We start from the raw sequence: 27,876 nt of genomic DNA, 5'->3' as shown, positions 1-27,876 counted from the left end.
AGTTTTAAAGTGTCTCAGTAAATGTGATCTGGGTCAGCAGTAGACAGTTACAACAATCTTAATAATCCAGAGTGACGCTGAAATTGAATCATTTAAACTGTTGTTAACAACTGTAATTTAGGCCTAACAGACACCATTGTTTCCCCAGTTGTCCATGAACAACCAACCAAATAAGAAGGCCATGTGGATTGACTGTGGGATCCACGCTCGAGAGTGGATCTCCCCTGCCTTCTGCTTGTGGTTTGTGCAATATGTGAGTACATTGTAAAAGTACTGTGAACTGTTGTTCTTTTTTGTTCAATCGTTTCATCAATACGTTTGTTTTTTTTGTTCTTCTTTACACGAGAACATACTCCTGGAATAAACAAAGCCTTTGTGTTTTTACTATAGTCTTTGTCCTTTTACAAACGAAACCATGATATTACAACCATCCTGGACAATATGGACGTCTACGTTCTTCCTGTGATGAACCCTGATGGATACCACTACACGTGGACAAATGTAAGAAGACACAAAACCACTACTGTTAAAGTAGGTGCCTCGCCCCTTTGTTTGACTCCACTCACTCCATTCTTAATGGTTTTCAGAACAGGATGTGGAGGAAGAACCGATCAGCCAGCAGCGGGAGCAGTTGCATCGGCGTTGACCTCAACAGAAACTTTGACGCCAACTGGTGCAGTAGGTCCCGCTCTGATTCCCCACAACGCAAAATTTCAGAAATGTTGGTTTCCTGTCCATTAATTCATAACTTCTGTGTAGACACAAACATACAGAGGGAACTGTGGCTGAGTTGGAGTTCATGGTGGTTAGCTGTTGTCAGCACTAGCCTACTCTTGTGTGACTTACTGGTGCTAAACCATGGTTGATGCACATGATAACATTTAACAGAATGGTTTAATAGGATACAATTAATTATAAGCCTTTTCCACTTAATGTTTCAGCAATTTAACATTAGAAAAAAGAAAAGAAAAACATAGTAATCATTTTGAACAACAGGAAGCTATTTAGAAATCAATTCACTATAGCTTCTCTGCTGGCTCTTTTTGTCTACCTTTGGAGGAGCTAAAAAATTGGCCTGGGCCTGATGACTGAGTTAAATGCATTTGACAAGTTGTAGTCCCAAACATGCTCACCACTTTATTTTTTGTACTATGATCCAAAAACATACTATGAAGTATGTTATATAAATGTGTCCAATGAATGTACTGTTAATGTACTAATGGCTATTCAAGCAGATAACTTGAATAGCCTTTTAAAATACTTTTTAAAATACTCCTTTAAAATGTACTGGATTACATTAGTGAACACCAATACATCCTGTAAAGGATATACAGGAGGTAGCTGTTTGTTACATATCTCGACACCCCACCTGAATCCACTCTCTCGAAAAAGTATGAAAACATTGACATACATGTTCTTCACAGCCGAGGGAGCTTCTAATGACCCGTGCAGCGAGATCTACTGCGGTGCCTTCCCGGAGTCTGAGCCAGAGTCGGCCGCCGTTGCCAACTTCCTGCGCAATCACAGGGACTCAATTCAGCTCTACTTCAGCATCCACTCCTACTCTCAGATGCTACTTTTCCCATTCTCCTGCACCATGGATGAAGCACAGAATCATGCTGATCTAGTCAGTGGTTGATACACATATATATATAAATACAGTAAATATAACAATAATTTTACAAACACAAAGTATCTGATTTATTGGTAATTATTCCTTGTCAATGTTCTTGTTTTCTAAGCTGGAAATGGCCAAAGAAGCATCTCAGAAAATCCAAAGATATTATAGGAATCACTATAAATATGGCTCTGGATCAAAAACAATATGTGAGTAATGTTTGTTTGTTTGGTTTTCTTTCTTTTTTTTTGTTAAGACTTGTGTGGTTCAGTTATTCCGGAGGATTTTAACCTGCATCTTCTTCTCTTCAGATTTGGCTCCTGGTGGTTCTGATGACTGGGCTTACAACACTGGCATTAAATACTCTTTTACTTTTGAACTTCAGGACCGAGGGCGCTACGGTTTTCTCCTGCCACCAAACTACATTTCCAAGGCCTGTAATGAGGCTCTGATTGCAGTGAAGACCATTGCTCTCAGGGTCATTGAGAAAACACATTCATTTGTTGGAACTGCCTAAGTTCCATGTCATAATTACTCTAATCACAGAAACTATATTTTAGGTTGATTTTGACATGATTCTATAAAAACTCTTTAAATGCTCAATTTTAATGTAATATTTTAATCCCAAACTGATTGAGTCTTACTGTCCATAAACTGCTGTGTTTTCAATAAGTTTTAAAATATTATGTTTTCTCTTTTTAGGGACATTTCTGTACAATAAACTATGGCTCGGGGGCCGAATGCAGCCCACTTGGCTTTTTAATCTGGCCGCCAAACATAATCCAAATTATGTTATTAATTTATATTATTTATATTATACTTCTGCCTTTTCCCTGCAATGCCCACATTTCCCCCGAAGATTGTATAGAAAAGTCTAAAAGCATTTTTGCAGTTTAGCCTTTATGCATGACTTTTACATGTAATTCATCTTAGTTTATCCAAATGCTCCATTTATCTGCTCCTGACCTGGCCCCCCTGTCAAATTTTAGGATGCATTTTTTGTCCGCAAGTCAAAACGTTTGCCCACGCCCGGAATAACTGGTCAACTAAATCATATTGGATGCAAACAAGTGAAGTAAAGTTTTATCTTTCTTTTTTTCTTTCTTTATCTTTCTTTTGTTTTATATAACCCTAACTTTCTGGGGGCAACTTTTAGTGTAATTATTCTATGGAAACTGTTAATCAGTGATAATACCATGCACTTCTGAAGGACATCTCTTCCCTTTTTTTTCAGTAACAAATAGTTCAGGCTGAGCACTTGTATGAAATTGATTCTTGTTATTCAAATGGGTATACACTGTATACACTGTCAACGTCTTTTGTTTAAATAATAATAACCAAGGGCTGGTTTGTGTTCTTCTACGTGAAAATTTAGCACACATCATCACTTGTTAGATTTTGGCCAATTTGATACACTGTAACTTTATCATAGAAAGTCAACCGTTAGTTTCTTCGTTTTATGAATATCTGGTATAAATACAATGACTCCTTCCTTCCAAGCGGGTCTTTATTTCTCCCTTTGCTTCAATGGTACGTTCTGGGAGCGCGACACACATTGATGTTCCGTCAGTGACAATACCGTAAAATGACCGAAGGAGGGCAGCAATGACGTTGGGTCTTATCTGCTACTCTGAGCAGCAGTAGAAGAAGGCGTGAATGACGCGCTGCCTCCGCCACCATGAACGCAGCCGGGACACCCTCTGCTGTTCATTTCAGACAATAAGCATTGTTTTTGCAACAAGTGCTTGAATCCTTGCATTGGGCAACAGTAGATGCGACACCGAATCGCTATTCCGGGTAAGTGTGAGCCTTTCCCCCCCTCAGTGTGGCCATGAGAGCTGCAGCTAGCCGTGGCGCCCAGGCCCCGCGCTACGAGCTAACATGAACTCATTAGCCCTTTGGTTAGCAACGAGCTCTCAAGAAATGTAGTATAAATAGATACCGTTAGCCCCGAGACAGTAAATTATGTTAATCCTAAATTTGTAAGTACAGGTAAGTAAACACGTCAGTTCCAACGTCGTGCTATGCTACTAACCCAATCTAAAGGTACATCTGCATGCTGCCCTCACTTGTTAATAAGGATTCACCATTGAAGCTTTCCGGTCAATGATAAATAGAACAGGATCAGCTTTTTAGTTGCTCTCAGGCCGGCGGAGTAATTTTTAACACATCTTTCTTTTACGTTTATCTTGCCTAAGGAATTGGGTAGTTGTTTTGGAAAACAAAATGACAAGCAAGACAATCTTGACTGTTCTGACTGGTGCATTTCGTTATTTTAAATACCCTTATTTTCTACGTTTAATTTCAGCCTTGTAATATTCCTTATTCCAGATTACCTCCCAGCAGTTTTCATCGACTTTCTTTGGAGAATGTGACAATTGTTTTAGTGGGTAAAAATGCAATTCCTCTGTAATATAGCTCTATAAAATAAAGCTTCAGCACTTTTAAACGCTGTTTTTATATTTGACTTATTTTATGTTTACATAAATCAAAAAGCAAGTCACTAATACTTGTTCTATCTATACCCCGTCGAACAAATTACTTTAGGTTATACTGAAACCCACGGGAAGAGGAACTCTGATCATAATATTCTCAATTATTTATTAAAAAAACAAACAAAACAACAACCATCCAGACTGACCCTAAATGTGATGTTTCCTTCTTGTTGGTTCAGGAGATTCCTTTGCTTTCTGTTACGATTTTCCTCGGCCAATTACGTGGCATCACTTTACAAGTTTCCCAAAATTTGATTTTGCCACTTAAATGTGTAATTATATGACGAGACTATGAGATATGTTGATCCCAACAGACTGTGCTCTCAGTAATATTCTCTGCTGCCTTTTATCTTTTTATCTCAATTTTTGGAATCAGAAGTCAACCAACCGCCTTTGGTCTTTGCTAACAGTTTATTTTGTTTTTTTACTGAAGAATAAACAGGATGCATTTTAATTTTAGAAAATTGTATTAAAAAAAAAACAGCACAAAAAACACAGAAAATCCACCAGATTGAAGACACAAAATGTACAATATCAACAACCACGTGAAGGTAAAGTGTATTTCATGTCATTTATACAAACTCACTTAAGGATTGGTTTGACTCTTGTGTCTAAAAGCAGAGACACAAACTAACTAAAAGTTATGGGTGGAATGCTTTGCCATGTTGTAACGGAGCATTATTGAATAATCTGTTTATGTCGCCTTGATTCAGCTGATCGCTGTAACATCAGTTGTCTCTCATTGTCTAGTCCTGCAGAATGTCCAAGATAAGGCGGAAAGTAACAGTAGAGAATTCCAAAACTATATCTGACAGCAGCAGCACCACAACAACCAGCAGCACCAGTAACCCTGCCGCCCCCTCCCGCAGGCCCAGTGTGTTTGAAAGACTTGGTCCCAGCACTGGGAGTAATGCAGCAGATGTAAGTTTAACATCTTACTGCTTGTTTCCTTCTCCACACTTCTGAAATGATTTGTTATTTTTTAAATGGAACAAGTGGATTTAATATTAAAGGTGTTTCAATTTCAGAGTCACTGCAGAAATTGGTTAAAGACTGGTAATTGCAGTTACGGCAACACTTGTCGCTACACACATGGCTCTCAGCCGCGAGGCAAAGGATTCAGCTTCAGTCGGTGAGTTGGCCTCAAAAACACTTGTTGATATTTGCTGTCTGAATTCCAGTTTTGTATATATAACAAAAGCACATGTTTGTGGCAGGTCATCTGAGAGGCCCACAGGAGATTTACGGGAGAGGATGAAGAATAAAAGACAGGATGTGGACCCAGAGAACCTGAAGCCAGACCTTGATGAGCCCACGTCCCCTACAACAAGAGTGAGACCCTTGTTTGCTGTCTGTTTTCTAAACTATCCCAATTTTCTGCAGTAATTGTGACAAACTGTCCGCTCACCACACTTATATTATTATTCTGTGTTCTAATGTCCACATAAATAAAAGGAAGCACATGGTGAAGTGCAGTTTGTCTGTGTCAAACAATCATCTCCATCCACAGCAGCGAGACTCCTCCAGAGGCCGTCACCGGGAGAAGGAGGACATAAAAATTACAAAGGAGCGCACACCCGCCAGTGAAGAAGAGCCCGCAGATTGGGAAGCTAGTCGTGAAGGTTAGTTCTCTTGTGATTGACAAGAATATCATATAACAATCAAGATAATGATTTTGCTAACCTGACATGTTGTACTCTCTTCTTAGAACTTTTGTTTTTTTTGTTGCTTTTTTTCTCTAGACTCTGATATTGGTGACTACGACTACGAGTTATCCCTAGAAATGAAGCGCCAGAAGATTCAACGTGAATTGATGAAACTGGAACAGGAAAACCAGGAAAAGAGGGACGAGATTGTCATTAAGAAAGATGAGACTCCCACTAAAACCAGAAACACCTCCATGACTAAAGTAAGGAACATTTTAAGTCTTAATGTGGTTTGTTTAGTTAAAAAGGAAAATGCAATGAAATTATTTGTATGATACTTAATATACATTACATCCTCCTGTGTGACCATAATGTTTGATGCTTTGCTCCTTATGTAAAACTTGTTGCCCATTTTTTGTGCCAGAGATTAAAAAAGCCGACTCTTGCCCTTATTTTGTTGTTCCTTTTTCAACTCATATTCTCTGCTATTTTTGCTCAGCCTTCCCCGGAGCACTTGAGTTCCAAAGATTCACCCTCACCAAGGAAATCAGGCACCTCCCCGAAACACAAAAGTGGAACCAAAGGAACTGGGTCAGGGAAGAAAGACAAAAGGACATCTCTGTCCTCACCAGTTTTAGAAACTACCAAGTCTTCAAAAGGGAGCCATAGCAAAAAGAAAGGCCCTCGTACTCCCAGTCCTCCTCCCCCAATCCCGCTGGACCTCCCAGTGACAGGCAAAAAACACAAAGCAAAGCACAAAAACAAGGAAAAATCTGAGGAAAAGCAGAAGGAAGGAAAGGATCGGGGAAGAGATGCAGAAAAACACAAAGAAAAGAAAGAAAAACGCAGGTACATTTTGGACTTAATATCTATCTAGTGTAAATCATCTTGATTTCACACTTCAATTCTCTTCAACCCTTTCAAACATATGTTTGACAGAGATCGCTCGGACAGTTCCCATAAAGCCAAGCGGTCTGTGACATCAGAGGAACGTTCTGGGAGTGTGTCGTCTCCTTCCAGAGGACCTTCACCAGCACGGAAGAAATCCACCTCTCCCAAATCCCATAAAACCTCTGTGCTCGTGTCTCCTCCTCGCAGGTGAGTCATACAGACTCAAGATATGAAAATTGCCAAAATATATTTATCTAATTGGTTTACCAAACCTCTGTGTTATCTATTTAGGGGATTAAATAATTACAATTCTTTTGAAATCCTGATCCACAATACATTTAATTGAAATCCAGCTGAAACACATAACATGCATTCACTTTTTTTTCACTGCAGGTCGCCCTCTACTCATCGTCACCACTCTCCTTCTTCCCACTCTGGTTCCTCTGCCCAGCGCCACTCTCCATCTCCACGTAGACAGCGCTCCTCCTCTCCTTCTTACCATCGCAGCTCTGCTGCCGCTGCATCTACCTCCTCTCCTCAGAGCTCTCACCACTCCAGATCACCTGTAGTCTCCCATGATGCCTCATCCCCACATCGGCGATCTGAAAGATCAAGTCCAGGGCGCCACCATTCCAGGGGCCGCAACAGGAGTCGTGGTGACAGAGAGCGGAGTTCTCCTGTCCATGAACATAGACACGAGCGTAGAGATGGTATTTTTCTATTTTTTCTTTTCTTTACATACCATTTTCCCCCAGTTATGAGTGTTTTTCCAAGTTTAAATTATTTCCATTTTTGTAAACAGAGAGCCGCAGCAAACGAGACAAAGATGGAGGCCGTGATGACCGAGACTATGACTCTGAACAGATCTCATCACGAGACATCCGCGATGACAGAGACTCTAAAGATGCTCGTGAACGACGTGATGCTCGTGATCGAGGGAGAGAGACAACAAGAGACTCTCGTGACCATAGAGACATCAGGGATGTAAAAGACTCTAAAGAGAGTAGGATAGAAAGTAGATCGAATCGAGAGTCCCTAGAGCGACGGGACCGTGAGCGGGAGCGAGAGAGAGAGCGTGAAAAAGAGAGGGATAAGGACCGAGAGAGAGAAAAGGAGCGTGAAAGAGAAAGGACTGACTCCTACAGAAAAGAGGACAGCTCTCAGGATGATAGGACTTATGGGCGGGGTCATGGACGAGAAGATGGAGGAAGAGCAGAAGCACGGGCCGAAAACAGGACAGACAAGGCAGAAAAGAATGGAAAAGGAAGAGGACGTGCAAATGAAACAGCAGACAAAGGTAAAACTCTATGAAAAAATGGAACAGGATCTCTATGTGATGTTCAGTCTGATTCTGTTCTAATCTTCACTCGGCCTGTCTTTTGTCAGGTTCCAACAGAAGTTCGCGGGGTTCCCAACTGGAAAGCTCCCATGACACCTGGGAGTCACGCAGCAGTGCAGTACGCGATCGAAGCGCGGAGAGGAGCGGTGCGAATGAAAGAAGCTCCGACAGAGGCTCAGACCGAGATCGCTACGAAAGCGACCGAAGAGAGCACGTCAGAGACTCGTCCTATGATAGGAGAGCAGGACATGGAGAGCGGGATCGCAGAGACAACAGAGAAAGAGGTACGATGTTTTTAGGATTCTTCTCTGGAACAAAAGGAAGCGCTTGATCAGATATGTTCTAATGTTTTTTAATCACAAATCTGTTTCCCCAGATCAAAGAGCAGCCAGTCCAAACAGACATCAGGGGAGGTCAGAGGAGTCGGAGAGGGAAGAGAGGAGGGAGGACCGCAGGACAGATAGAGGGGAGGACAGACGGGATGACCGGGCCCGGGACAGAGAAAGAGAGAGAGAAAGGGAGAGGGAGAGAGAAAGGGAAAAGGAGAAGGACAGAGAGAGAGAAAGGGAGAAGGAACGAGAAAAGGAGAGAGAGCGGGCCAGGGAGCGGGAGCGAGAGAGGGAGCGGGAAAGGGAGCAGAGGGAGAGAGAAAGGCAGAGGGAATGGGAAGAGAGGGAGAGGGGGAGGGAGGAGAGACGGGAGAGGAGAGAAGAGACCAGGGAAGACCGGTCGACTCGAGACGTACGGGATGATCGCAAGACGAGGTATGTTGTTGCTAATAATAATGAACCAGCACCACCTCAAACTGGGTGAACGTTCTTCTTTTTACTTCATTAACTCTATTTTGTGCTTTACTTCAGTCGGAAGAGGCCCAGGCAGGACAGCAGCTCGAGCCCCCACGCGTCTCCAAAGCAAACAACAAGGGACGCAAGTCCAGCAGACAGCGATGGCTACAACAGTGGAGAAGAGAAAAGTGAGCGTCTGATTGGCCGAGGGCAGGCCAAGCTTCACCCACAGCCCCTTCTTCCCAGCCCAGTGTGTCCACCTCCATCTGACAGTAGGGAAACTCTTTTTGAGGGCTCACACTCCTGTTTGATGGGGAATGCACACTGTGGAACACATTGTTTACAATTATGAAATACTTTATATCTTAATATGTATACCAAACTTTATTGCACTTAGCAGATGATGCCTGTACTTCATGTATACATCTTTTATTTTAATTAATTGTTTTGATCACTTAAAAAAACAAAACAAAGTCTTAATCTTTTACTGTTCTGTTTGTGCACATATAGGTAGTGACAAACATCGTCTTCTGAGCCAAGTGGTACGACCCCAAGAGCCTCTGTTACGTTCACCATCACGGGCTGCACCGTCTGATGACAAACCTACTCGCTGGAAGGATGAGGAGCGCAGAGGAGGCACCGACAAATGGGAGTCGCGTAGTCGACATGAGGAGCCAGAGACCCGAGCAGAGCGCAGCAGAGGAGGCGAAAGACGAGGAGATCAGACCTCAGACCCACCACTGGAGTCTCGTAGCAGAGGCAGAGACCAGAGAGAGTCGACAACACCACCTCCTTCAGTTCTTCCCACTAGCAGCGAAGAGAGAAACACTGCTGCAACACAGTCCCAGGAGGAAGGCAAAAGAAAAACAAAGTCTCAGAGGAAGGGGCAAAAGAAAGGTCGAAAAGATGAGGAGGTTGACGTCAGCAGCAGTCTTCCTACTGCAGGGGATCGCTTCCACCTTGACCCTCCACCGGTGGCTCCTGCAGAAGTTTCTGCTCCTCTGCCATCTCCCAGAAAAGTGGTCAAAAAGAAGGTCCTGGATCGGAAAAGAAAACGATCCCGAGGACCAGAGTCTGATGTGTCTGAGGAGGAGACATCAGCTCATCAACAGCAGGGTAAGAGAAAGAAAGGTCCCAGGACTCCGCCACCTTCTATGAGGCCTGATCACCGTGCTACTGTAGACAATGTGGAGCCTTCTCCACAGGCCAAAGTGGACAACTTCAGTGACTGGTCAGATGAGGAAGTCATAGGTCGTGGAGGAGCTTCACTGGAAACACAAGCTCCTCCTCCAGCTCCTACTGAGCCTTTGAGGAGAAGTGGTGGAGCCAGGCTGGGAAGAGACAGAGAAAGGTGCAATCCTCCAGCCATCGCTCCTCTACTCTCCCAGGATCCTCCAATGCTGCTGCAAACTTTGACTCCTCAGCCACTCATGTCTCAACCACTGCTCCGTAAACCTCCTCCAGAGCAGGCACGCAGCAGCAGTATGGGTAGCAACCAGAGCCGGACATCTTCCAGACGACTGCGGTCACCCTCCAATGAATCAGCTCACCGAGAAGATGCGCAGGGTTCTCGATCCCACCGTGGACGCCTTCAGGGCAACAACTCGCGTGACAGGGAGAGAGAGCGAGACAGAGAGAGGCAGACTGTCACTGAACCTCCTGTAACAGAGAGGAAATCCAGAATTGACCAGCTGAGGAGAGGAGAGCCAAGTCGCAGCACCTCCTCAGGTAAATAAGTGTACAAATATGCACTTCAAAACACTTAATAGTTTAGTTTAAGTTTAGTTTACCTCCTGCAGGTCATTGAAAATATTTTGTTTTTACAGAAGAGAGGTTTTTTTAATCCATTGCATCAGGAAGTACAACAATGTGTTGTTGTCTGTTTTTCCCACTCCACTTGCACAAGTAGCACAAACAAACAGGTTTAGGTTATGTATTTGTATTTTAACATGTCTATTGGTGCCCAAAGTCTCCAACCTATGTCTGTTTTATAGATCGACAGGATTCCCGCAGCCACAGCTCCAGGCGCAGCTCCCCTGACTCTGAGAGGCAGACCCGATCCAGGTCTCGCGCTGGCTCTTACGACAGTCGTGAAAGGGAGAGAGAAAGAGACAGGGAGCCATTTGATCGGGACAGAAAAGACATCCGACCACAGCAGCAGCCACAGCAGCAGCAGCCTCCACTGATCCTCCAGCAGCCGCTGCAACAACGAGACTGGGAAGCTGAACCAAGAGAGTGGCCAAACAGGGGACGAGAGCCCCTGCTCATGCGTCCTGGCCGAGAACCCAACCTAAGAGAGCGGGACATCAGGGACAGGGAACGTTTACTCCCCGAGGGACTCATGCAGCAGCATGAACGGGAACGAGAGAGGGACAGAGAAAGAGACAGCAGAGGTGAGCGGGGCGGAGATCGAGACAGAGACAGAATGTTGATGATGATGGACCTGCCCCAACATGGGGATCTTAGGACTGTGGGGCGAGGAGACACAAGGCAGGACAGAAGTGACTATGAACCTCTGCTGCCAAGAGAAGTCTTCAGTCCACAAGACACAGACAAAACAAGCAACAGTCACCACCTGGGTGTAGAACGGGAACACGAGAAGGCGGACAGCATTGATGGTAAGCTAAAAAAACAGACGAGGGAATAAAGTTCTTCTCAAAAACTCAGTAGGATTTTTACTTTTTATTTAGTTGAAAGTTTTTGGGTTTTTTTTTCTTCCTATAATACTCATGAAAACACATGACATGGAATAAACATCGCATTATTCACCAAATAAAGTATAAATTATGAAAGCATAAGGCCACAAATGTAGTAGTAGTTGTACAAAACCAATACAGATAAATACAAACATACTGTGTTTTCTCAGGAGAGGATGACGGCAGAGACGACGATGCTCAGTCAGTGGCGTCTGTAGGGGAGGAGTACGAACCAATCAGTGATGATGAGCTGGATGTAATTCTGGCTGACAGCCAGAAAAAAGAGGATCAGCAGGATGATGACAAACTCACAGGTACTTCAACAAACTTTAACTTTTAACTATTATTTATCAAAACTTGCTCCACAAAATCCCTTCATCTAAACCGGAATAATGTTCCTCTTTCCCAGGTCCTCTGGATGTTATAGATGTGGACTGGTCCAGCTTGATTCCAAAACAGAAGCAGGAGCAGCGGACACCAGGTGCAGCGCTGCTCCGTTTCACTCCTGCAGCTGTGCTGCTTCGAGCCGGCATCTCAAAGAGACTCGCTGGTCCTGAGCTTCTGGAGAAAGTCAAGGATGTATGCAAGACTGAGCTGGACGACCCGAAAGGTAAGAGTTCTGACCTGAACAGATGGACCAAGCCATGACACGGCTTCACTGTGTAAAAATAAAACTAACCACAGTTTTTGGCCTACATTGACTCTCACATTACCAGATGCTGAAAAAATGTTTGAGCATGACCTTGGAGCCCTGAATATGGCAGCGAGGAGAAGGCGTGTGGAGAGAGCAGGTTTACTCACCAACCTTGGTCCTTGCTGTAAAGCCCTGTGCGCTCGTAGGGACTTTGCCATTCGTCGCCAGCTGTTAAAAAATGACAAGGTAAAGGTCACTGGCTAAAAGCAGAGTTCAAGTTTTTTTCCTTTTTTCTTTGTTACCAGTGTAGTCATCAATTGGTTTTTAGGAATTAAACTACAATTGTGCTATATGTAACACAATTATTATTGTAGCATGTATTTAACATTGTGAAAGTATTTTTTTATTTTAACATTGAACATATGTTTAAATGCATTAAGATTATCAGAGATAATTGTATGGTATTACTTTTTTCTGGCTGCTCCAACGTTGAATCGTTTGCCTACATCTAGCTCTTTATTACTTATCTAATTCCTAATTTTTCAATAGACTTGAATGCAAACTGTTATTGTTACATTCTTTCGGCTAGCACCACATTTCTGTCTATTTTTGATACCTTTTTTCCATTATTTAATACAATTGATTTGTCTTCTTTACATTAGGGCCTCACCAAGCAGTACCTGACCGCGCCTGTAGTGGACAATGAGCTGCTGCAGATGAGCATACGTCTCTTCAGAAGGACAATGGCAGGTCAGGTCACAGCCCCAGAACGTTCTGACAATGCCTTGGCACCAGCTGCTGAGGTGTCAGCAGGGGGCAGTAGTAAGCTGAACACAGCTCAGCCTGAGACCTGTCCTGACAGAAATGGCCTCACAGAATAAAGGATGACAGAGTATTCCTCTTTACTCAACTATATCCTTTTTTTTCCTTTTTGTACACAGGCAGACTATTTTTAACAGGACAAAACACATTTAGAAAATGTATATCCATATCTACAAGTTTTCCGTTGTGCTTCATATGTGATGGATGATTTGCAAGTACCGTGCTGGTGGTTGTACATTATTTTAGGCCTTTGTAGGTATGGATTTCATTAGCCAATTAAAAAAAATAAACCTGATGTATTTCACTTTCATGCAGTAGTTGCTTTGAAATTGTCTTTTACATCTGCATAGCCATATTACTTGTTTTGTTTTATCAGATTGTGTTGGTTACTGCAACTGTGCATTAAAATAACCTGACATTGATGTACCCAGCCAGTCTTTTGATTTGCATAGGGTGGCTGTCCCACCTTTGAGTGTGATACATTGTTTTTGTTTACATCAAATCACACAATATCAGCAGAAGAGACACTACTGAACAAAGCCATCCTGACAGGACTGGAAAGTTTGTCACGAACAGATAGTCTGTGGAAACTTGTGAATTGTTTGGAGTTGTATGGAAAAGTTTCTGAAATTAACTCGAGTAAGCTGTATCTGAAACCTGTTCTTCAACACTGCCACAAGGGATCAAATCACCAGAGCCAACATCTTCCTGGAAGGAAAAGACACTTCAATGTTTAGGTTGAAAAAAAGAACAGGAGATTCTCCATTTAAACTGAACATCTCATCTTTGTGTTTTAGTGTTTCACCCCTCCGAGACACATAAAACAGACTTGTACAAAGGAGACGTACTGTCATTGCATTGGCAATAGCAGGTTTGGAGATCTGGGTGTAACAACGCCCATTCTGTCTGTGAATGAGACTTCAACGATGGCACTGAAAATGCCAATTATGTTTGAGAGGGAAAAATGTACATTTTCAGATCGTTTTTAATACGGTGTGCAAGTGTTATTACTGTACTTTTTATTTTTCTGTAAAATAAATGTAGATGGTTGTTTAAATTGTAGTTTCATTTAGTTGTAATTTGACAAGTGAGAAACTGAAAAAATGTATAATGTTTATTTATCAAGAAGAGCTAGGAAGATGGAAAGAAAAATTAGGTTAATGTTGGGTTTTAAGGTAGTTTTAAACAGTTGGTTATCTATAAGCAGTACTTCGACAATATATTTAAAATGTCTAAATTCCCTATCTATCCCTATTGATCTATTTATTACTGAAACTAATTTAAATAACTTTCACAATAAGAAGGTAAAACGAAACATCTGGAAGCTCTCTAGGTTTCATTAATTGATATATTACCTCAATTTACTGTCGTGACAGGATAATTACAGGAGCAAAATCACAACTGTACGTGAAAATGTTTGGCAGCATATTTAGCCAAATATTTTGAACTTTGGTCTTTGAAAAACAAAGTGTGTAAATCAAACGAAAACATGATATAATGCCTTAGAAATCTTGTCTCGAGCTTTTCCCCCGATTTCACCGTGTAGGAATTACCGTCTGGACCAGCATGGATTTACATGTGACTATCTAAATATCCTGATATTGTAAAACAAAGGATTCAATGTTTATTTAACGTCAACCTTCGTTTCACTTTAGATGTTTTAGACACTTATTCGGTATGTTGTTGGGAAAAAAACATTTTCGAACCGGTAACAACAATTACGCTGACATTTCAAAATATTTTGGAATCAAGTACAATTTAATGGCATACCCGCAAAGCCTAAATTATATTAAATTATTGTCACTTAAGAAATTACCTGTCTTTTTTTTTTTTTTTTAAGTGACTTCAATCACAGTTCATTAACAACACAACACCATATTGCTTACAGGAGGAACCTGGTTCAGTGGCTGGCGGACAGTATCTCTGACGGACCGGTTTCCTTTTACCCAGAAGCCCCCGCCCTTAGTCCGTCCTTTCGACTTCCGCCTCTACTACGAGCGAATGTGAGTATTTTCTTTGCATTTTTTCCCCTGTTCAATCTAACGGCATCCCGTGATTTTTAAGCACCAAACCAAACCACACTTACAATTAATATGATAAATAATGTTATATGAATCACATATTATTGTTTTGGCGATGTATTAGGTATGAAAATATTTGTATAAACCACAATTGGTATGGCTTCTACAGTCTGAGCCGGGGCTGCTCGTATTAGCTGTTCCTGATAAGTTTCGCCTGTTTTACCTGACCTAAAACGTGTCATAAGGTTGTCATAAACCGGTTCCAGCATAAAGTCTTAATATTTTTCATCGTTTACGTTCACATTGTGAACTTAGGCTTTCGACCCCTTTCGCTATTTGTTACATTGCTAGCATGGTATTGTTAAAGTAAGCCAAAGGGTGTCACGTCGATATACGCGACCGGCTTGCTTTAAGTGAATATTGCTAGTAGTTATATTTACCTTATTAATGTGTCTATCTTTTTAATTAGCCGGTTAATTTCTGTTGGCCAAACATATGTTTGTTGTTTACAGATGGCCCCAACCAAGAAGGGAGAGAAAAAGAAGGGGCGCTCTGCCATCAATGAAGTGGTGACCAGAGAGTACACCATCAATGTCCACAAGCGTATCCATGGCGTGTGAGTACTTGATAATATTTTTAAATTATCTCTTCTATTTTAAGTAAACTACAACCACTTTACACTGGGGCTGGTTGTTAAAGTTTCTCAACACCAAAAGATTAAGTTCCCTTCTAAAAACTATCACATTCTTGGAAAGGAGTAGGCAGCAAGTATTTATGTTCATGTGTTAGCCCTGCTTGTTTAATAATGTCACAAGTTTGCAAGCAATTTAATTGCCTTTTTTAATGTGCTAATTTGCAGGAGCTTTAAGAAGAGGGCTCCCCGTGCCATCAAGGAGATCCGCAAGTTTGCTGTGAAGGAGATGGGAACTCCTGATGTACGCATTGACACTCGTCTAAACAAGGCTGTGTGGAGTAAGGGTATCAGGTAAGAGAATCCCATCAGTACCTAATATCTGAGGGAAGTTGGAGCAGTTATCAGTCACCAGCTTACTTTAAGAGTGAAGATGGTGATCAAGTTATAGAACTGTATGTCACTTGTTTTCAGGTGTTTAATAAATGTGTGGTTGGAAGTAGGGCTAATGTGTTTTGGTGTTAACCCATTTGTCAACAGTTGATGTTTTTGAGCAAGTGTGAAAGAGGATTATCTGAAATGAGGGTCTCTCATACAGAGGAAATGTGTTCTATTCTGCTGATTTGAGGGTTGCAGTTGCATGTGTGAAACTTTATCATATCCACAGACCATGATTGTATCTGTTGTTGTGCAGGAACGTGCCATACAGGATGCGCGTACGTCTGTCCAGGAAGCGTAATGAGGACGAAGACTCCCCCAACAAACTGTACACCCTGGTCACATACGTTCCTGTCACCACATGCAAAGGTATGGTAATGGTACTGCTGTCGCAAGTACCAGAAAAAGAAATCCATCTGGTTTTATAACCATGTTTCTTTTCTCTCAACAGGTCTGCAGACAGTAAATGTTGATGAAAACTAAATTTGTCCCCTCTACGAGTGGAATAAATGGAGTAAAAAGAGCTCTTGTGTTTTGTTCTGCTTTTGTGCTTATTAAGAATTTGTGGTTTATTGTACACATTTTTTGTACACATTAAGTTTGTTCAGTTAAGAGTTGTGATCTTAATGTTGTGCACGTGAAGATTGACCCTGACTAAATATTTCTACGAAGTAAATGTTAAACTTTCATGTTTAATGCAGAAAGAAACATTTTCTGTTTGCTAAATAGAATGTTTCAGAAACTCTTTATGCAGCAACATTGATAAAAAAAAATCTGTTACAAAGATTATATCAAATTTAATTTGTTTATAAAAAGTTCATTTTTTATTTGCTTACCTGATCCAGCATATCACTTGGAGGTGAAACAGCTTCACGTGAAACTGAAAACACAGTTTAATCCTGGTTCAAATATCAGTGGGTTAAATGTAGATAAACAATTTGTAGAAAAAGCTGTGAATGGAATAAGGTTGCACATTTGGTGACCAGTATATATTTATTTGGACCAATGTCCTATGTGTAGGAAAACTACAGTCTTACTTGATTATTATTAAAAAAAAAAACATTATTGAACTAATGAAACCAATAGGCATTTTGTGGCCAGGCACATGAACACACTTTCTTCTTTCATCTTCAGTCTCATGAACTTTTATGCTTATATTTTCTTAATGCTAGAAAACAAACATGCTTAAACAGTGTAAACATTATTAACCCCCGAGTAACGTTTAAATAAAGTACCAGATTTTTTATTTTGTCTAAAAGCTTTTGTTTCCTCCATGGAAAACCAAGGCATCAGACATAAACATAGCAAGTCTTTTGCTCGTCCTTTTCTGTTTTAGCTCTCATAATGGTCTGCATATTGAAATTATAATGTTGAAGAATATATACCAATAGCGGAAATGATAGCATTTCCACCAGACTAAGCAAAATATATTGAAATGAAATTGTGTTTATTAAATTAAACAAATAGCTATTAAATCCGATATCAAATGATGGTAGGAATTAAATAAACGAAAAGAATAAAAACATGACATCTAGTGGTGTGTTTGCAGGACTGAGCCTTTGAAAGCCTTTGTTTAACTTTTTCACATAACGCCTTTATTTTGTGAGTAATTTACCATCAACAATATGTCGTGTTTTATCCTGATATAAGATATTGATAATATTAATGCACCAAATTAGATATATCCTTTGTATTTACTTAGGCAATTTAGAAAACCATTGACTTCCGGAAAACACGGAAGTGGGCGTGTCTGCATTCTAGCCTCAGTCGCTGTACCAGCGCTGAGTCTGTGTATTATGTCAACTTTACACAGGAGAGTTTGTTCAGCTGTCACGTAACGGTCGGTCTAGACTCAGGTAAGCGAATCAGGTGTTTGTTTTTACTTAATTTTTGTACCAGCGCAAATAGCATAATGTCACAACTTGTATGAGGTGTTTTTCGGAGGACAACCATGGTTCATTGGCAAGCTAGCTCCAAACGGCTAATGACCTCATTTTTTGAAATAGTGATTATAGTCTAATATGCTAATTACCAATACAAACCTATTGACAACTGTATTACAGACGAGCTGCTAAGTCGTAACTGAAGTGTCAGCGGTCGGAACAATTTGAGACATTGCTGAGCCTTACGGTGATGACTATGTTCTTTGAAGTCAATAGAAATTATACGATGGAAATATCAGTAGTTGCAAAAGTGAGACTCACAATAGCATATCAGTATTAAGGAAAGTTTCATCAAAGTTGAACCTGCAACTCTGTTCTTAGGAGAACGTTGTTCATAATCCATGGCTCTGGACTGATGCCTGGAGGGATGCGGCTCCATTGGCTGCTCCTCGGGGCTTGCGGCTGGGTGCTGCTGATTCTCATGTTTGTCAGCAAGTACAACTTCTTCAGAGCTGTAGACGGTGAGGTGATGTTTCTCTTCACAACTTGACTGTTGCTGTAGGTCTAAAACTAAGACTTAAGAGCATGTGTGCTGAAATTTACACTCTGACGTGTTTTTTCAGACTATGGAGAAAAAGCTGGTCAGAGTTGGACTGCGCCAGGAATCATGGTTAATAAAAGCAGACCTGCTCCACCACCTGCAGATAAGGTTGTTATTCTGTTTATTCTAACCATGTCTTGTGGATAATTTGGATATCTTGTGTAGATTTAATGGGCAATTAAATTACATTTCTGCTATATATGTGTGTTTGTGTATCAGCCCTCAGAAGCCCCTACTTTGACAGACTGGCAGTCTGTCATTGACCATCGACGAGAATTGCTCTCAAGTGTGTGCAAGAACAACAGCCTAAAGAATCTGACCCACGTATCTATCAGCAAGTTTGTCCTCGATCGCATCTTTGTTTGTGACAAACACAAGATCTTGTTCTGCCAAACACCCAAAGTTGGCAACACACAGTGGAAAAAGGTCCTAATTGTTCTAAATGGTAAGTGAATATAAAGTAGCAAAAATGTATGAAAAAAGAGAGGGTGGCTAAGGCAAGGTTAAGATTATAAGGTGGAGCTGGTCAGCAAGGAATGCAGGAACAACATGTATTTATTGGCCAAACAGAGAGATTGAGTTGGAAGGATGATTGTGGGTGGTTAGGGTGATAGTGGACAAAAAGTGAATTACTAATGGGGGTAGGGAGCGTAGGAGGTGCTGACTCATAAAGAGAGTAGTTAAGAGATTTCTTCGGTTTTTGTTGACAGGAGAATTTCCTACTGTGGAGGAGATTCCTGAAAACCTGGTTCATGACCATGAGAAAAATGGGTTACCTCGCCTCTCGTCACTTTCACCACAGGAAATAACTCAAAGGTTGGTCTCACCCACTGTTCTATTTTGTGAAAAACAGTAGCAATGCAATGAGGATGATACTAAATCACCTTCTCTTGCTCTACAGATTAAACACCTACTTTAAGTTTCTTATAGTGAGAGATCCTTTTGAGCGTCTGATTTCTGCATTTAAAGACAAATTTGTTATAAACCCACGCTTTGAGCCTTGGTACAAACATGACATTGCTCCGGCAATCATTCGCAAGTACCGCAAGAGCCACCGTGACACGGGCCATGCCACCTCTGGTTTACGTTTTGAGGACTTTGTCCGTTACTTGGGAGATGTGGACGGTCGTCGCCGTATGGACAGACAGTTCGGCGAGCACATCATTCACTGGGTGACGTACGTGGAGCTCTGCGCCCCTTGTGAAATAAGCTACGATGTGGTTGGTCACCACGAGACACTGGAGCAGGATGCGCCCCACATCCTCAGAGCGGCTGGTGTCGATCGGCTGGTGACCTACCCCAGCATTCCTCCAGGAATCACCCGCTACAACAGGTCCAAGGTGGAGAACTACTTCTCCCCTATCAGTAAGCGAGACATTCGCCGTCTGTACTCAAGATACCAGGGGGACTTCCAGCTTTTTGGTTATGCAAGACCCGACTTTATACTGAATTTAAATAATTGACACAAACACGACAGAGGGTTTTTTTAATCCTTGGCAAACTCTGCTCTGGATTGAAGTTCAAGAAATATGTGAAAGTTGTGTGTGCACTGCTGCTCTGTCTCAGAAAAAGTTAATGTCCTATTTTGTGGAAACGTTGAGGAACTCTGTCATGCAATCTACTGTATAGGAGTTTTTGGCCCCCAACTCAGGTATGGCCAGAAAGTTCTTAGACTGAGAAAAAAACACTAATGTCATAATGTCACTAACATATGTAGGCTCAAGTTGTGTGTGTCTTGTTTATCTTGACCATTATGGTTACCAATAATTTTTATTAATAGGTCCATTAACTACATATGTTTCATAGCTTGGAGTTGCATGATGGACAGAGGTCATGTTATTCCAGAATAATCTGTACATGTACATTTAGAGTACTGACAAAGCAGCCTGGTACTACATTCGACAGAGTACAAATATACAGTATGTTGGTCTCGGCACATGTATTTTGGATACATGCACCCAGCAACAGCATCTCCAGTGAGATTTCTGTATCTCAGCTGAGATTAAAGCTCTGGTCTGTGGCCACCGTAGGGAAATCTGGGTAATTGCCAAAACACTGCCTTTACCCCAGCATGACGTATGAACACCTACCCCAGGTGAAATACCGCATTAATTATATTAGTTTATTATTAAAACGGCAGTGCAAGCATTTGTGTACACATTAGCGGAAGAAACACTTAATGTTATTAATCTGTGTTCTCCAGTAATCCGACAGGGTTCTATTTTCACTCAAGATTTTTATCTGTATTGTGTGAGTTCCTATGACAATAGTTTCATTTTATGGGGCTTTTTTTTAAACAAAGGACAAACTCTGTGTGGAGAAGTTCACAATGAGTTACAGGGAAATGTAAAAACCAGTTACTACCTTATATTCAACAAATGGGTGTAGTTAAACGTGTCAGGGATGAGCCTTATTGTAGCTGACTTTCTTTTGCACTGTGGGTTCCAACATCACATTTTAAATTGTCAAAAGTTAGAAATAGTGCAATGCTTTTTTTCCAAATGTTTCTTTTTTTTCCTGTGTTACCAGCTGTTAGTCGTTACATTTGCTGAGATGATTCTTTCAGGAGCAACACCATTTAGAGAATGAAAGGAGGGATAAAGGAAAAGATATGGGTCGACCGGGATTATCGGACATCCCTAAATTAAACATTACTAGCTGGAGTGTTTGGACTGAGAATGGCTTAATAAGTTTTTGTCATGTCCATTAGCCATTGTAACAACACAGAATATCAATAGCAATGGTAAGACACTGATTGTAGTGTAACATATTTCCAAATAGCTAACATCACTGTTGTAGCCCATAGGAAAGCATTTCTTGAGATAATGCTGTACAAATTATTATCCTTATTAATAATTATTAACTTGTAACAAAATCAGACTGGTACCAAGACCAGAATTTGGTCATTGATTTCCAGCACAGAGACTGACAGTTGTGAAAACAGTGAGTGTGCTGTAGGTTTGATACTTCGTACATTTGCAGAATCACTTTTAATTTATAATTATAATGAAGGATTTCACCTTATGTTCAACTGCTTGCTGACTTGTAAGCCTGGTGACTGTGACATTAGGACACTGGTTGGTAATAAACATCCTTGTGAACATAAGCTTTCTTTGATTTTAACCTGTTCTATTCAAGCAGCGCAACTACAGCAATTATCCACTAGGTGGCAGTAAATCCCTATACGCCTCCCGAAAAAAATGTCTCGAAATATGTAGATAGTTGAAGACAGATATTTAGAGTTACAAAGGACAAGTGTTGGTTATGAAACATGAAGTGATTGAGTTGAAACAGTAATGTACATAGTTGTAGGGAGGTGAGGGGAAAAAAGAAACAAAAAAATATATTTACAAAAAAAGAAGGAATGAAGTGCATTATTTTCATTATGATACAGCACACAACAAAAGGTGACCTCTGCCTTAAACCCATTGCCTTGGTAAGTTGGGGACAGTTGAGGAGCCATTGGAAGAGGAGCAAGGACACTTTGCTACACAGTTCTGCAGTCCAACGCACTCATACATTCCTATGGACATTTTTAAGTGCAAAGTTAACACACTGCCTGTTTTTGGACTGTCAGAGGAAACTAGAGTACCTGGAAAAACCCTTACCATACAGTACAGAAAGTACATGAAAACTCCATAAAGAAACACTGTTACCAGAGTGTTCAGACTCATAGAGGACTTGTAGTGTGTACTACTTTCTGTAGACTGTCACATTTGAAGAAGGTTGTCCCATCTCTTGTGTTGAATGATGCCTGGTTCAAACTCTTCTCTATCTTCCACAACTCATTGTGTGCTTATTGGTTGTTGTCCTGCTGCATAATAAGTTTCTGTCCAATCAGACACCCCCATTATGCTATCACATAATTAATATGAATTTGATGTATTTTCTGACCATTTCAAACAATAACAATCCCAACTGAATTCCAACCACCATTTATAAAAAAATGCAGCCTCTGAGCTTGTATGGAACATCCACCATTAGTCACTGTTGCCTGCAGACACTTGTTATTGAACTACTCTCACATCATTAAGTAAACAAACTTTCCATATCTGTAGCTAAATATCTCAGTTTTGACTCACAGTTCACCTGATCTTATGTGTTTATGCATTGCCTTGTGTTGCTGCTTTCCTCCAGTCTGACCGGTTTGTCGTGCTAGAGTGTTGAGGGTTAAGTTTGTTTAAACTACACATCACCTTCTCCGGTCTGAGTGTTTCATGATAAATAACAGTCAAAACAGCAGCTGAGCCTTTCACTCGCTACTGTCACCTCCTCATTTTGGTCTGTCACTCTAGTAAAATAAATCCTGGCCTGTAACTATAAAAACATAGTGATAAAAACAATAAATCAGTATAATGGTGTGTGTCTCTGATGTGACCTAATTATCCTAATAACAACAAGTCATATTGAAAGATATGCTTATGATTTCCTCTTTTTTGTGTTATTATATGTGACACACTAACAGGGTTCTTGGCTCACTTTGGGTCTTCAATCAATCATCTCACGTATTCAACCATCACTACTCCTGAGACTGCTCACTGCCACACCCATAATGACCAATATTGACACTGGGGCCCTTAAAGCGAATGTACGTGTACGCGCGTGTTCACGTCAATATTCAGTCTGATGCTGTGGAGCAGAGACAGGGCATTAAAAACATGTAAGCAGACTGAGGCCCAGCCCTTGTCTTTCTCTATGAATCTGAACCAGCTTCCATCTGTGCCTGTACGGTCAAGCTGCACAAAGCATGCAAGTGAAACAGGATGTTTTCAAATTATACATTGCAAAAAAGTACCATCTTCTACTGCTACTAGAATACTGTAAATGACTGTGTTATTCTTCTTTTATTGAAGTTCTGCAGATTAATTAAACGGCCTTTCCACCGTTAAATTGTTTTAGTTCTCACCCTGGCCACATATTTGTAATATATAAATAGACCAGCTATGTTACCTACTTCACATCTAAAACAATTCGAACACTTCTTTTTGACACTGCAACTAGAACCCGAATCAAAGGCATCTCTGTTGAGCTCCTTTCATTTCAACTCGAAACCAAATTAGTAACGCTATTTATTTAGTTATAAATGCATTAATATAAAGACTTGAGTTGTTTGGGAAAGTGGGGTCTTTTATTTTGAAACACGTTAGCGGAAAGCTAGTTTTTCAGGCTAGCTTTGTCTCTAGTGGCTTCAAGCCATAGAGAGTGGACAGGAGGATTCTGCTGCTGCTGCTGTGCCTGCCGCCTCAACATGGAGTAACGACACTCTCAGCCACAATTGCCCCCTAAAGAGCAATACGAGACGGCGTGTCGTTGTTCCATCTACCGGCTAGACCACAAATGAGCCAGCAGCCGCTAACGTTTCTCCGCTAGCGCAAAAGGAAAAAGCTCGAAAGATGGCGAACGACTCTCCAGCTAAAAGTCTAGTAGACATAGACTTGGCTTCATTGCGGGTGAGAGTGCAGTCTTAACATTCTCTGTGTTTGTGTGCTTTATTGGTTATTTGTGTTTTTCCAGAAGCTTATTTTACTCTTTACTTGCAATGTGGCTGATACGAGGCAGTTTTGAACGCCTCCCCCGGTGTGTCTGTAGTGAAAATGACCGCTGAGCCGTAGCGAGGTGTTGCCACTGTCTGCTTTTCCTTTGTTCGAGATGCGTTTGGCATGTAGGACTGGAGCAGGGCGCAACAGCTGGATCACCCCTTTTATTCACCAACAGGGACGCGATTCTATCGTATATCACGATAAAAAAAGGCAGTCAAACGATGATCGTGATAAATTCACATTATCAGGACAAAACAAGAGGTCAAATCTGAATACCTAACGTGGATGCTTTGAGAATGCTTCCAAGCTTGCTACCATACAGTTCTAGTGATTTATTTTATTGCCACAAGGAGTACCCTGCAGACAACAGTCGGATGATGTTTATATCAGTTTCCATTAATACATGTTACAAAATGTCACTTTAAGTTGCCACAAGAAGGGAGCATGCTTTTGGTTTTATTAGAACTCAAAAGTATGGGTCAAAAAGTATGGCCCAGGGCACATTTTTGTTAATATCAGGAGTCCAAGAGAATACCTACTAAACCTGTCAGACATTCAGCATCTTATGTTTTGGTTCTGAACTGGGATAAACTTGATGTCAGGCTAAATTTTGTTAGCCATATGAACTGTTGTTGCCACTCCAGTTACAGATGTGTTGTCCAGTAAAAATGACCTTCAGGTCACAGAAAAATAGAAAAGATTTCAACAGATATTGACAAGATTCTATAGGTTATCGCAAACATTTTAGTGAAAACATTTGCTTCACCTGGTTGTGGAACCAGGAGGAGTCTTTCGTCCTTTGCCCTGTCTGTGGACAGAAATTGTTTCTTTTGAACCTTCTTTCAAGTTTGGAAACATTTGTAATGCTGCAGTAATATTCATTTTCTTACATTCAAGTTGAACAAAAAGCTTTTACAGTTACAGTTAAGTATCTTCCAAATGTGACTGTTGCTCTGTGATACAGATAACAATAACAGTTTGTTTCTGTGCTAATATAATGAGAAGACTTTGACTTGAACAATATTCCACACTGAAATAGATCTCAGGTTCTCAGGTTTTACCAAGCTGGATAAACTAGCTAGTAAAATCCAATTAACAGTATTCAGACTATTAGTGTCTGCTCTGCCAGGAGGAGGAAAAAGAAGGCAGTAACACACGTGACAGTGGTTAAATGGATACCGTTTTAAATGTTTTGCATAATTTTTTTTTATATTTACAAATGATAAAGACAAAGACCCGATTGTGTCTTTTATGTTTTGTCTACAACAATAAAACATAGCTGTATTATCTTAATTGAAAATGAATTTAAATTCAGGACTGCATCCATATTTTCATTACCACCACCTTAAACACCCAAACTTCAATGATGAGCCCTGGCCAGTGTTAATGTACTTTTGTAAAAATGGACAAACTATACAATTCTTAAAAACTAGTGATTTCTGACATAATTTTAGGTGTATGTTAGAGAGATGTTTACCGTTAACGGTAACCTTGAGAAGGATTAAGCCGTTGAGATAAACATATTTTAATCAGATTCAAATGTGTTATTTATTGTTGTCCTCTATCATTGACATAATTAAACCTAACCTTATTAAAATCTGTTCTTATTTTCAGGATCCAGCCGGAATATTTGAGTTGGTGGAGGTGGTTGGAAATGGTACCTATGGACAAGTATACAAGGTTAGTCGATGGTTCTTATGTGACCTGCACTGTTGTTATTGGTCAGGCTTCACCTGGTTATTCAAAAGACCATGAGATTAAAGGAGTTGTTTTTTTTAGGTGGTCTTTTACACAGTCTAAGGATTACATACAGGAGATGGTAAACAGTCTAAGATAAAGTTAAAAATCTGTACAGTCTTTTGAGATTGGAGTCAGGAATTGATGAAAGGTCAATGTTAGTAATTACAATATTTCAAGAGAACAATGCAATTTAGTGAGACAAAATATTACATAACACATAAACGTGACAGGAATACTCACTGCCTTATATTTAACACTTGAATTGGTGGCTGTATATTTAGGTGTTATTTGCAAACTAATAATAAACTCTTCAATATCTAAACACAAAAAATGGGATGAAGCCAAATGAGGCACGAGCTAATGTATCAACATTATGAAGGTTTAATCAAGGTTCATAGTTGTTCATTATTGATATTATAATGAGCAATATTTGCTTAATGGTTGAAGAATAAAACACATTTTTAAATATTTGATTAATCATCACAGTTAGTTGTCTATCAACACTGAGGGATACGGTTCAAGAAAATACTGGTCATTAAATAATATCCGTAAAAGTCTGCTTTGTTTTGATGTTTAGTGTGTTGAAAGTGAATCAGAAAGTTTGGGTCTGTGACATCACCTGTGGCTGCTTCAAGTGGCTACAGGTGAGAATGCAGATATGCTGAAACAGGGCGTGTCACCACGACTAGACACACCCTGTTTTTGCTTCACCTGTGGCCACATGGCAGTTGAGAGGTGCTGCCAAAAATGAAGAGGAAAAGAAAGGAAGGATTGTGTTGATGTATAAAATTGGTCTGTCATTTTTCTATACTGAAGGTTTGAAGAGTCACATTCATGTGTGTTCTGGGTACACCACACCACACAAGAACAGATACATTTGTATCGTACATGACTGAGAACCTCAAATAATACCCCTGTAGCCCTCATTGCTGTTTAGTGTTTCTTAGAATAGCACTGCTGCTGCAGACATAATAGAAGTCTTTTCTTATTGGTGTTACATCAAGGTACAAAGCCATAGGTGTCCTATTTATTGTTTTTATTTTTGTGATGTTGCCCGTTTGTGCTGAAGTAGCAGTTTTTCCATACAAAGTTACTTGAAGGCAGAAAAGATCTAGTTTACATAAAGTCTCTATCTTTATAAACTTAGATGATTGTTAAAACTAGGAATGGCTCGATCTGATACTCAGGATGGGTATCAGCCTGATTATTATCAAAATTCAGAGTATCGTCACAGTATTGACTTATTGGATCCTTTAAATCATGGATTATGCATGCTGATGATTTGTTTAGCTCTGTATAGGAGCTGTGTCTGTTTTTATTATTAGCATGAATGTTAAAAAATAAATATTATATTTTATCCACGTCTATGTGATTTTAATGATCTACATTGGAAAATTGTTTTTACACATTAAAAAATAGAATCTTTAAGTTGTGCAGAAGAAATAAATGGCACTACGCCGTTAGGGTGCTGCAAATTGTAGCGCATGGATAGACCATCAGTTACTGTAGCTATCTATAATTTCACTACATCAATAAGTCAAAGAAAGGCCATGTACAGACCGGGTGTTAACATCTGTCTTGAGTAATCCAGTCACATGCAGACTGCTTTAAGTCTCTGCAGAACTGCAAATCTTCACAAGTGTGTCCTCAGAGCAGGTCACAAAACCACATTAGGAGGTGGTTTGAGGAGCCATTCGTCCACAGACATGTCCTCAAACTACTCCCGAGCATAAATACTGAAAAAAATCAGAGAACCTTTTTAGACCTTAGCCTGCTGCTCTTTTACTCTGCATTACAGCTTTCTAATACGCCCGGCTACATCCAGGCTTGTGAAAAGATAAAAAGGTATTGTCAGAAACATGATGTCAGCGTGTGTATGCTAAGACTTCAGCAATAAGAGCCAGATCATGTGGTCCTAGCAGATGAATCAGGGAGAATTGTCATGTCAGGTGAGGACAGTCATTCTGTGTACTGTCTGTATTTGGTCTTTTTATTTAGAGTGAATGTTCACAGCAGGTCTGAAGGAAGGCCCTGAGGAGCATGTGCAGGGGCAGTGGTTGTGAGTATGAGGGGGGCTGCAACTGGTAGAAGAGCAG

At 40.6% G+C, this 27,876-nt stretch overlaps 5 protein-coding genes across 22 annotated transcripts in view; all 5 read left to right on the top strand.

Annotated features, from left to right (window-relative positions):
- cpb2 (carboxypeptidase B2 (plasma)) overlaps positions 1–2,710 on the top strand; it is a 4,292-nt gene extending 1,582 nt beyond the window's left edge. Inside the window, exons 6-11 of the mRNA XM_008325491.2 lie at positions 149–253; positions 391–501; positions 588–678; positions 1,425–1,627; positions 1,743–1,827; positions 1,930–2,710. Of these exons, the coding sequence (XP_008323713.1) occupies positions 149–253; positions 391–501; positions 588–678; positions 1,425–1,627; positions 1,743–1,827; positions 1,930–2,135 (801 nt within the window). The 3' untranslated portion in view covers positions 2,136–2,710. The remainder of the gene's footprint in view (positions 1–148; positions 254–390; positions 502–587; positions 679–1,424; positions 1,628–1,742; positions 1,828–1,929) is intronic.
- Positions 2,711–3,243: 533 nt separating this feature from the next.
- On the top strand, positions 3,244–13,352 carry zc3h13 (zinc finger CCCH-type containing 13). 4 transcript variants are annotated; one of them, XM_025062159.1, is made up of 19 exons: positions 3,244–3,415; positions 4,864–5,034; positions 5,142–5,245; positions 5,331–5,445; positions 5,624–5,735; positions 5,856–6,022; positions 6,259–6,608; positions 6,699–6,857; positions 7,044–7,360; positions 7,453–7,947; positions 8,037–8,273; positions 8,366–8,753; positions 8,850–9,046; positions 9,285–10,502; positions 10,769–11,392; positions 11,641–11,784; positions 11,880–12,080; positions 12,187–12,350; positions 12,767–13,352. In XM_025062159.1, exons 2-19 carry the CDS (start codon positions 4,873–4,875, stop codon positions 12,983–12,985), a joined length of 5,373 nt encoding a protein of 1,790 aa, XP_024917927.1. In that variant the 5' UTR covers positions 3,244–3,415; positions 4,864–4,872; the 3' UTR covers positions 12,986–13,352. The 4 variants fall into 4 exon arrangements, with proteins under 4 accessions (XP_024917927.1, XP_024917928.1, XP_016894145.1 ...); XM_025062160.1 differs by lacking the exon at positions 3,244–3,415 and adding an exon at positions 4,554–4,664 and having other exon boundaries at positions 8,850–8,962; XM_017038656.2 differs by lacking the exon at positions 3,244–3,415 and adding an exon at positions 4,555–4,664.
- A 1,432-nt stretch (positions 13,353–14,784) lies between these two features.
- On the top strand, positions 14,785–16,540 carry rpl31 (ribosomal protein L31). The gene is made up of 5 exons (XM_017038285.2): positions 14,785–14,929; positions 15,460–15,563; positions 15,807–15,932; positions 16,273–16,385; positions 16,468–16,540. Exons 2-5 carry the CDS (start codon positions 15,460–15,462, stop codon positions 16,497–16,499), a joined length of 375 nt encoding a protein of 124 aa, XP_016893774.1. The 5' UTR covers positions 14,785–14,929; the 3' UTR covers positions 16,500–16,540.
- A 1,179-nt stretch (positions 16,541–17,719) lies between these two features.
- On the top strand, positions 17,720–21,606 carry chst10 (carbohydrate sulfotransferase 10). 2 transcript variants are annotated; one of them, XM_008325497.3, is made up of 6 exons: positions 17,720–17,872; positions 18,281–18,420; positions 18,523–18,608; positions 18,720–18,945; positions 19,211–19,316; positions 19,402–21,606. In XM_008325497.3, the coding sequence occupies exons 2-6, from the start codon at positions 18,315–18,317 to the stop codon at positions 19,961–19,963; spliced, it is 1,086 nt and encodes a 361-aa protein (XP_008323719.1). In that variant the 5' UTR covers positions 17,720–17,872; positions 18,281–18,314; the 3' UTR covers positions 19,964–21,606. The 2 variants fall into 2 exon arrangements, with proteins under 2 accessions (XP_008323719.1, XP_024917931.1); XM_025062163.1 differs by lacking the exon at positions 17,720–17,872 and adding an exon at positions 17,961–18,146.
- Positions 21,607–23,616: 2,010 nt separating this feature from the next.
- LOC103389885 (mitogen-activated protein kinase kinase kinase kinase 4) overlaps positions 23,617–27,876 on the top strand; it is a 31,691-nt gene continuing 27,431 nt past the window's right edge. For 6 of the 14 annotated variants that reach the window (XM_025062253.1, XM_017038622.2, XM_025062251.1 and 3 more), the window contains exons 1-2: positions 23,619–23,950; positions 25,655–25,720. In XM_025062253.1, coding sequence (XP_024918021.1) covers positions 23,894–23,950; positions 25,655–25,720 — 123 coding nt within the window. In that variant the 5' untranslated portion in view covers positions 23,619–23,893. Of the gene's footprint in view, positions 23,951–25,654; positions 25,721–27,876 lie in introns of all 14 variants that reach the window. The other 8 variants (XM_025062257.1, XM_025062256.1, XM_017038623.2 and 5 more) reach the window with 4 other exon arrangements.

This window comes from Cynoglossus semilaevis, chromosome 14, assembly GCF_000523025.1.
Source record: "Cynoglossus semilaevis isolate Cse_v1.0 chromosome 14, Cse_v1.0, whole genome shotgun sequence".
Lineage (NCBI taxonomy): Eukaryota > Metazoa > Chordata > Actinopteri > Pleuronectiformes > Cynoglossidae > Cynoglossus > Cynoglossus semilaevis.
This window is presented reverse-complemented; position numbering and strand designations above follow the sequence as displayed.